The sequence below is a fragment of the Typopeltis vanoorti genome, chromosome 11, assembly GCF_054136105.1.
Source record: "Typopeltis vanoorti isolate ZY-2024b chromosome 11, IOZ_Tvanoo_1.0, whole genome shotgun sequence".
Taxonomy (NCBI): Eukaryota; Metazoa; Arthropoda; class Arachnida; order Uropygi; family Thelyphonidae; genus Typopeltis; species Typopeltis vanoorti.
In genome coordinates this window covers 103111347-103122072 of record NC_143559.1, presented here as the reverse complement: position 1 = coordinate 103122072, position 10726 = coordinate 103111347, and the positions used below count along the sequence as shown (strand labels likewise).

At 38.9% G+C, this 10726-nt stretch overlaps 1 protein-coding gene across 2 annotated transcripts in view; it reads left to right on the top strand.

The window, feature by feature from the left end:
- Positions 1-1253: 1253 nt before the first annotated feature.
- LOC150101887 (peroxisomal acyl-coenzyme A oxidase 3-like) overlaps positions 1254-10726 on the top strand; it is a 240026-nt gene continuing 230553 nt past the window's right edge. For both annotated transcript variants that reach the window (XM_090400298.1, XM_090400297.1), the window contains exon 1: positions 1254-1722. In XM_090400298.1, the coding sequence (XP_090256424.1) occupies positions 1594-1722 (129 nt within the window). In that variant the 5' untranslated portion in view covers positions 1254-1593. The remainder of the gene's footprint in view (positions 1723-10726) is intronic.

Sequence of the window (10726 nt, the reverse complement as noted above, 5' to 3'; positions counted from 1 at the left end):
CCTGAATCGGGTATGTCCACCTTTAGCTTTGATCACCTCCAGCAACCTTTGAGGGTGGCTTTCCACCAACGTGTGGTAAATATCAGATGGAATTTGTCTCCGTTCCTCCATCAAAGCAGCAATGAATTCAGCAACAGATCAAGGACGTGTTCCTTGCTCTTCTGTGGAAACCTAGTAAATGGAATTCTTTTAGTACAGTATTAGTACTAACGATGGTTTCACTGGCGCTCTAAAACTCATCACGGGTGATGTGTCTGTGCCGACAATAGCCGGTTTTTGAGTTTTACATCCTTCTATCCTTCTCTGTCATTTTCGGCGGCCGACCTGGGTGTTTTCGTGCTAACGATGCCAAACCGTTTCCCTTTGTGGATCACATCGCCAACCGTTGATTTTGGACGCCCCAGTTGAGCGGCAATGGCACTTATGGACATGTCACCAATGTGACAGTCCACAATGACACGTCTCTCGAAGTCATTGAGTTCACGTCGTGTTACCATACCACCTGTAATTCAATCGCTAGGGTGAAATACTCCTTCCTACTATATGTACACCGGTTTTTATGTTATTAACAAACCTGGAATGTTCCATAACTTGAAATAACAGGGGTGACAATCATTGGCAGATAATGGATATTTCGAAATCAAAGTTATGAAACGAATCCCATTTTCATATTACATCATCAAATATTGTTTGATTTTCTGCTGTGATGAATGTTAATGACTGCTTCTCGCACTTCGGATAGGCACCGTAGCTGAATGAATAACGTTTTCCTTTCCATGCTTATATGCTGTCACTTCGAATTCAATTCTGATATAAGACAACCATCCTCCTTACGAGGTCCGGAGCATTTGGAAAAGTAACATAGTTTCGAGTTCCCAAATTATCTTACCTTCAGTCCACTCACAATACCTTGCACAAAAGGTAGTTCTACAACCTTTTGTAGCATAGAAAAAATAAGAGAAAAAAACTTAAAACAATGCAAGAAAGCGTAAGCAATATGAAAAAAAAAAGCCTTCACGGCATCCTTTCTTTTTTCATTTAATCTTGCGCTGTTTCGCATTTTTGTATTTTACTTTCAACATGTTTTATAGAGCAGCCGAGGTTGTTGAAAAAAAACTTCAGTTATACACACACACAATGTGTGTGTGTGTATATATATTATATTATATTATATGTACGTTGAAGGGAATGTAGTTTTTAACTACAGGGAAAGGTTTGCCGCTCGGTGTTGGGCATAGACCACGTGCCTTTGTGATAAGTATCGTTTTGTATTACGTAATTTATTGATTATATTTTATTTCAAAAATATTATTGTTATTTAGGTGACTGTCGATTTTATTTTATTTTTCTTTTGAAAGTTAATTAAGTGTTAAACCTAAATATATTGGAATCGTGCAAGTACTTGCCAAATGTCAAGAATTTATATATTTCATTTGACAGATTTATGTCAAAGTATATCTTTCCCGGTAGCACGTGACACCAGTTAATCTAATAATGCTGTAATAGTAGGGTAGCTATTTTCAGTTACTGATACTGTATTTTTGTTACGTTTATATTTGAATAAGACACTTTGTTTAGACTTGTTAATTTATCATGGCTACCTTGAGAGAGTTATTACCAGATTTTGCTTCTGGACCTTTAGATGTATACCGCAAAAAAGCTAGCTTTGACTGGAGAAAAATGAAGTTACTAATTGAAGGTGAAGAAGTAATTCGATTTCAGGTAAAGAATTTTGTTTTTATTTTCCAGCAGTACATATTTTTATTAATAAAATGTGTTGTCTTTATGCATATAAAAGTGGCTATTAGTATGTTAAGTTCGTTTTGAAAACTGCAAAATGGGCGTGGTATGTGTAATTCAATTTTTTCACCAATCAAAATACTTTAGCCGTCCGGCAAGTAGGAGAAAAGTAAGTTGATTGTGCTGTGCAGTAAAGTAACAAAATATCGACCACCTTGTTTGTGTAGGATGAGTGGTGACGTAACCATGATCCATGATTGTTGAACCCATCATTAGTCTGCCATTGAACAGATAATCTCATTCGCTAAGAAGGAAGCTTTATATTTTGGCTATATATATATATATTTATTTATTTTTTTTTTTTTTCTTACCTACATGTCTTATAAAACGTATCCTATTAGTGATCGAAGCGAATTCTGAATATGGATGTGCACCTTAATTAGTGTAAAAAAAAATGCCAGAATGATACCCAACGATTGTTTTTCATAGATGATAATAACTGGCTAGCGTGGGAGGAGCAGAAGGCTCCCCCTCCAATCCATTCTTGCTCTGGGTTAAAAGTTTTATATCCGACTTTCCAAGAGCTAAATCACTTTTCAGAACATTTATGTGGTGAAAAAATTTAAAAATGTGAGTCTAATCATTTCAACTGGCTTTCAACTAAAGTTGAGAAGACAATATTTGAGAAAAAGATATTTAGATCATGGAGTCTGAACACTCATTCTATAAAGTCAACACACATGCATTTTTTTTTTTTAATAACATATCTCACTTGAATTTATATTTAACAGACAAATAATACACCATCATTTACCTATATTTGGTGATGTCTTCCTTGAGGAAAGTTTCATTATTCAGTGCCATTGAAATGTGGTTAAAAAATGATCCTGTCCTATGCAAAGACACTAAAAAGGGTTATCCTTTAATCATCTCATAAATTATGAAAAGAAGTTATCATCAAAAAAAAAATATATATATATATATATACTCATAAGCCTTTTCAGATTGGTTTTATTTATTTATTATTATGTAAACTCTACCATGAGAGACTGTAAACCAATAGTATGTTAGTACTGTGGGTGGGCTAAGGATTAGATAATCTGGTAATTTTGATCTAGAGACCAAACATGGAACTTCTTCCATTTACTTCATGCCTCGAATAAGAATGCACTAGTCTTACACTTGTCTTATATATATATATATATATATATATATAAATCTTTATAAACTCAGGAAGCTATACAAAAGCTTGGCCAGAATAGGCTCTTACAAACACCCATACCCACAGTGGGATTTGAACCTAAACACTGTTGGTTGAAGAGTGGGTATGCTATCTACTCGGCCAACTAGGCTTCCAATTACAGTCATCTAAACCAGAACTATTATTCCTTTCAGAACCTCAACTGGCACCCTCAACAGCCAATGTCCACCTCAACTGCCCAAACTGCATATTATGCAGCTTTTTCCCTCACACTTGTCAGAACTGACATACCATGCCAGAGACTGCAAATCCTTGAATCCCCACTGTTTGATTTGCTTTGGCTCAAAATTTCTCTACCAAATCACCCTTCCCTTTTCATATGCTCCTTCTATCACCCTCCATGCTCTGCAACCACTCTGACCTCTTCAGCTATATTTCTCTAAATCTTGACTTTTTGGAGTTGAAATACCCCAATAGTGAAGTCATCCTTCTTGGGGACTTCACTTTCCACAACTTATATTGGCCTCCTCTCCAGTTTCACTGATCAAGCAGGCAGGGATGCTGAGTGTTTGTCATCAGCAATGACTTATCTCGGATCATCAATCTTCTTACCAGAATACCTGACAACCCCATCCAATTTGCCAACACACACACACTTGACCTCTTCCTAACAAGCTTCCCCTTCCAGGTATATTGTTGTTGGTTCTCCTCTTGGTAACTCGGACCACATCCTCTTAGTCCCATGCCCTTTGGTACCCTTGTAACCAAACTGGGAGGACCTCTGTGACTTCTATTCCTCCTTCCCATGATTCAGTTACTGCTGAATAACAGAAATGAAGGCTTTCATCCTTTATTCCACTCCCATTTCTCATCATCATCACGAACCATGGGCTCACTGCCCGTTGATGTCTGATGCCTGTTTCACTATCTTCTTCCACCTTTCTTTGTCCAGTGCACAGTGTCACAGTTTTTGTACACCCATTCCACACCAGTCTTTTATATCGTCTATCCATTCTCTGTATGGTCTACTTCTTCTGTTTAAACCATCCAAAATACCAAACATAAATGTCTTTATCTTCCAGTCCTCACTCATTCTACAGATGTGTCCAAATAATTGCAGCTTTCGTTTTATAATCTTCTGCATTAGATTTTGTTTTGGTTGTATCTTCTGATAGAGCTCTTCATTGGTGATTTTCTGTACTCATCCTATTCTTAGAATCTTCCTGTAACAAGTTCTTTCAAATGCCAAAATTCTTTTTCTTGATTCCTTATTTATTACCCACGTTTCAGATCCGTACAGTACACCACCGAAGATGCATGTTTCCAGTACCCTTAGTTTTGTTTGCAGACTGATCACTTTACTTTTCCAGATGTTATCCCATGGCCTTCACATTTGCTCTTCCCTTTGCAATCCTGATCTTTATTTCTTTTTTACAGTCAGTTCTCTTTTGTCTTCTTCAGTAATAACAATGTCATCTGCAAATCTCAGATTGTTAATTCTCATTCCATATACAGATATTTCTTTGGCATCTTCCTTTAATTTGTCCATTGCTCTTTCTAAATGTGCGATGAAAATGCTTGGTGATATTGGGTCTCAGCCATTATCTAAACCTTGATTCTCAAAAAAAGTATGTGCCAATGCTGTAAAAGAAAAAAAAAAAAACTCTGCTTACCACAAATGGCTTACAACTCTAGCTGTCTACTCTGCCTATATTGCAGCTTACAACAGTTGCTCAAGAATAAAGTTCAAGTCAGACTTTGCAAGGGCCAAAGGTATTTGACCAGGTTTGATACAGGGATCTACTTAACAAACTGCCATCCCATGGTCTGCCTTCCTCACTCTGTAACTGGATTTTCCAACTCTCTCACTGGTTGCTCACTATGTGTCATGGTGGATTGTTTCCTCTCATCAGATTTCCTCACCAATGCAGGAGTACCCCAGGGTTCTGTTCTTTTACTTGCTATCTTCTTCTTCTTCTTGTATATAAATGACCTGCGCTCACAGACTTCCAATCCATCCATGGTTTTGCTGATGACAGTACTCTCCATTTGACAAACCTTGTAGTACACAAGTATTATAATCCTCAAAATCTACCTAGGGACCTGAACTCAGATTTCCTAGCTATATTCCAGTGGGGTAAGGACAACCTTATATACTTTGATGCCAAAACTCAGTTCTGTCTGGTCTCTTGCAAGAAAGAATTCACATCCCTCTCCTTTATCTTCAGTAATACCAAGATATCCAGACATGATCAAATTTCTGATAGCCCATGAAGTTTTAACTGAGGCTCGGCTGTTGCTGTCACCCAGGTCCTGGGTGTGTGTGTGTGAGGTAATGAATGGCAATGCTGTAGCCTGTGAAGTTAACTGAGGCACTGCTGTTACCCCCCTGGATGAAATATGAGCAAATGAGCAGCTGTGCTTGGTGGTGGGGTGAGCCTGTCACGGTGTAGAGCCAACCAGTTCTGAGAGTTCTTCTCAGTGGCGGGGTGAACATGTTACTGAGGGGAACAATGCTGAGTTTTTGGAGTTTGACCTGTACTTGAACATTCAATAAAGGTTGAAACCAGTCTGAGTAGTGGCCCTTCCCTTAATGCATAGCATTATACATGTCCGCAAGGAGATGTGCTTTACATTATGGAAGATACTAAGAGAAGGAGTGATGAGAGCTTGTCACCTTTACCATGAGTTGCCTCAGTCCTGAAGATACTTCAGGTGCAAACTTTGTTTGCTTGCACTTGAATAAAGGATTAAGCTAAATTTATTATAGTCTAACCAAGTGGAAAAAACTTCCAACATCTTCCTCAGAATAAACAACTAATGTAAGTATGTTCGTAGTTTGCTCTTTCTCATAAGGTAAATAAAATATTTTAAATGCTGTACACATACTACTGCTGTACAGGACTGGTAAATGCTGTACAATATAGCATAATGCTATACATCTGGTCACATAAAATTACACAACTTCCAGAGTTAAACTGCTCTTTCTTCTCTTCTCTCCCGCCATGTATCGAAAAATTTCTTCTGCCTTTATCTGTTTAGCCACTTATACATTCTAACATGCCCTCTCTTTCCCACCTATTAACCAAACTTTCAATGTATCCTCATAGGAAGAACTGCACAGATAAGTCACCACTTTGGTTATTTGATTATGGGTCTTCCCACCATCTCATTCCCGGGGGACCAAACAAATCTGTACAAAACACAGTTGTCCTGATTTTATTGTGATAAAGACTTATAAAGAAGGAAAATAGTTATGTTTTTTTTTAACATTTTAGTAATCCATTGAACTGTTTTTTCTCACTTTTTCATTGTCCTCAGAAATGCAAATCTGTCTACTATCTCTAGTTTCAATTTCTTGCAGTCTTGTTCCAGCTGCATATCATATATATGTGTGTGAAAGTTGAGTCCAAAGAAATTGCCCTAGACTTATCTCATATCAACAACAATCTTAGTTAGAGTCAACGTGACTCTCATAGTTCTGCCATTAGATGCTGGCATATGCGTGATCTCATACGCTCGCATTTGCACAACAGTAGAACTACAGAACGGACTATAATGACAATTCAAACTTAACTTCAGTTCACAAGTCTGTTATTATAATAGCACAGTATTTTTATGGTTTTTTATATGTTTTTTTAATTTGCTTTAAGTGTTACCACACTTGAAGTCACTTTGATGAAACATGTTGTGTGCTCCATTAAATTAAGTTATCTATTTTCTCGGTTTCAGTCAGTCAAAAAGAGATGGAAATATATATAAAATCCCATACACAACAGGTTGACATTAGTGCCATGTATGGGATGCAGATGAGGACTGAAATAGAAGTTTTTTGATGAGACTGCAGGTTGTAGTTGTTTGAGAATATTTCATATGAAATGCTGTTCCAAAGGACAGAAGTGGATGGAATAAAAGAGCAGAAGCAGATTTGATGTTTGTATTAATAGGTGCAACAGAAAGTAGAGGAATGATAGTTGTCAGTTCATTGGAGTAGTGACCATGGAAAACATGTAGAATAGATACAGTGCTGCAACACTCTGTGAGATAGAGAGCTGAAGTGAATCTGTAAGAGAGGGATCATTGATGAGCCTAATTGCCTCACCTGTGGACAGCAAGTGAAGTTTTAGGTAGACTTGGAATTTGTATATAGTGAAGAGAGTTGGTTGGGGGTAAAATAGCCTCTTGAATGAGAGAGAATGCCTAGTTTTTTTTGGGGGGGGGGGGTATGCTGAGGAGGCTATTGATATGTGTCTATGCCAGGAGAGAATGGAGGTAAACATTAGTCCAAGCAGAGAGATCAGATCTTGTCTTGTCTAACACTTGGATCACACATTTCAGATTCCTTAACAGACATTAAGACAAGAAAACAAACCACTCCGGTTCCACAGAAGTCTTAATAAAGTATGGAAGTCGAGCCTCATCTCAAAGGAGACAAAGATTCATCTTTACAAGTGCACTGGCCAGTCTATCTTTCTATATGGCTCCAGACCTGGAACATCTCAACAAAAACAGCAATCAATATTATGAATAGTTTTGGAACTACTTGTCTAAGAAATATCCTGGATTACTCCACATTCCCAACTCTACTATATTAGATGAAACTCAGCAAGATCCTCTAGTCAGCACTGTTCAAAGAAACCAAATAAAATGGTTCAGCCACCAACTCAGACACCCACCCTCTTCACTTTGATGTTCTTCTGGTTCTCTATGCCCCTACAAATGGAAAAAGAGGCGGACCCTGAACTCAATATTGGAAATACATCTGCATTATTTTCCCCATTTCCCTCAACTCTCTACATCAGAGATCCATCAATTAGCATATGACAGAGAAGCCCAGTTTTCCTTCATATCATAAGAACCTCCAAGTCCTGTCTTAGAGTACACTGACATTTGTTTTGATTGGTTTCCCTATTTATAATTGTAAAATTATAAATAAATGATGATAATGATGAACAGTAGGTGAGCTGAGATCTTGTTTGCATGAGAAACAGCAAACCTGTGTTTTGGTGGCATTTAACATGACAAGGTCATCCTTGCTCCATTGAAAGATAGTATGAAGATTAATGTTTAAGGCACTGGTTGTAGATATTATAGCCTGAGATGTCAGAGTACTACATGTTTTGTCAAATGATCAGTAACAATGAGTGAGAGTACTATTGTGTGCATAGCTGTGGATTGGATTAATAGTGATTGTGAGTAGGTCATTTATGAACAAGAGAAAGAGAGTAGGTGTTAGGACAGAGCCTTGAGGCAGTCCAGCATTGATGGCGAAGCTAGAAGAGAGGGAGCCATCTACCATGACCCACAGAGAATGACCAGAGAGAGAGGAAGCTGCCTACTCAATTACAGAGTGTGGCAGGGAGACAGGCCACAGGATAGTAATTTGTTAAGCAAGCACAAATGCCACACACACACATACACAGTCGAAAGCTTTGGAAATGTTGAGCACACGTTTCTCTGAACCTTTCAATAATATGTGTCTAGTGATGGAAGCTACAAGATCAGCTGTGGATCTTGAATAGTGGAACCATTTTGGTGGTCACCAATTGATTGGTGGGTCTAAAAAGTAGTGAAGGAGTTGACTCTTGATGGCTTTCTCCATTATTTTGGTGAGGACTGAGGTGATGACAACTGGTTGGTATTTGATAGTAGACTTATGACTTTTTTTGGAATAGGTTGGATATGCGTTTGCTTCCATACAGTGGGATAAGTATCAGGTATATTATTATTATTATTCAGGCCTCCATGGAGTCAAAAGACTCATCGAGGGGAGGTCCCCCATAAGAAACACAGTCTATCATACCACTCCTTAAACTCATTGACCGTTCTCGCTCCCACCACTCCATCAGGCAATGCATTCCAGGGTTCAACCACCCTCCACACAAAGAAACCACTCCTTACCCTCTTGCTCACAGTTTCCTTTCGTAACTTCCAGGGATGGCCTCTTGTCATCACTCCTTCCCGCTGTTCAACCAAGCGAAAGAACTCCCCAGTGTCAACCCTGTAACCACCTCTCAACAGTTTAAAAGTCTCAATCATATCACCTTTCCTTCTATCCACCAAACTCTGCAGTCCACATTCCCTCAGCCGATCCTCATAACTATGCTTGTACAGTCCTGAAACTATCTTTGTCATCCGTCTTTGTATCCTTTCCACAGTTAATTTATCCCCTTCAAATCCTGGGGACCAAATCTGAGAACAATAGTCCAAGTGTGGTCTGATCAGAGACTTATACAACGGAATGATAACCCTCTTATCTCTGCAGGTCAGTGTCCTTCTCATAATTGCAGCAATCCTCTGTGTTACCTTCACCACCTTTGCAATATGTCCCCTAAACTTCAGGTTTCTATCAATCATCAACCCCCAGATCTCTTGTCTCCCCTACTTCCTCCAGTATAACTCCTCCCATAGAGTATGCAGCATCCCATCGATGTTTCCCAAACCTCAAGACCTTACATTTTGCTGCATTAAACTGATACTCCCATTCATTTGCCCATCTATCTAGCTTATTTAAATCCTCTTGCAGGGCTACCACATCTGCACTATTACTAATAATCCCGCCCAGCTTCGCATCATCCGCAAACAACTGAAATATCCCCTTGCAATCCACTGGCAATGTCATTGATATAAAGGTTAAACAATATAGGTCCTAGTACTGGTCCCTGTGGGACCCCACTTGTAACCCTCTGCCTCCTTGAAACTGCTCCACCATACACAACTCTCTGATACCTATCAGACAGCCAATCCTGAATCCAGTTGACCAATCTGACATCCCGACCCATGTGCTGCAACTTAAATATCAGCTTATCATGTGGCACCCTGTCAAATGCCTTTGCTAAGTCTAAGAAAATTGCAGTATATGCCTTTCCCTCATCTAATGTTCTTGTAACTTTATTATAAAAGGCTAGCATACTGCTAAAACAAGAGCGCCCTTTCACAAATCCATGTTGACTCTCACAGATAACATTACCCTCATCTGCCCGATGCTGTATACGGTCCCTCACTACTTTCTCCAAGATCTTAACAACTACTGATGACACACAGACTGGCCTATAATTAGACACTTCCAGTCTGTTACCACCTTATGCAATGGCACTATCTTACCTTCCTTCCATTCCCTGGGCACCTTTGCCGAAGCCAGACTTTCATTGAAATTCCCTAGTACATTCTCTCAAAACTCGTGGTTAAATACCATCCAGTCCCACAGCTTTACTGACATCCAGAGTACTCAGTATCTGAAACACACTCTCCTCCTGTACCTCTAAACCTCAAACCAGCCCTATCCCTCTAGCATTAAAACTGACTCCTCTAGGATGAAATACTCCAATAAAGTGTTCATTGAACAATTCCACTATGTCCTCTGCATCAGTCACTCTATTCCCATTTTTATCCCACAATATCATTCTTCCACAGTCATTTCTCCTCCTACTGGCCACATAGCTAAAAAATTCCCTAGGATTTTCTTTGGATCTTAGGGCCAATCTCCGCGCATATTTCCAGTTTCGCACTTAACCAGGCCAGGATATCTCTTCCATAGCCTCTTTTTTGCATGCAATTCCTGTTTAATATTGTTTGTCATCCACTTTACTCCAAATTGTGTCCTCTTCTTCACTCGTGGTGTACAACTTGCCATTGCTGCTAACAAATATTCTTTCACAATTTCCCACACACTAATGATATCCTGGCCTTCCAATTCCTCCCTCCATGAAACTTCCCGAAGTTGACGTCTAAGACTATTATAATCGCCTGCATTATAATTCCACATAAGTTCCCGTCTCTTTGGTA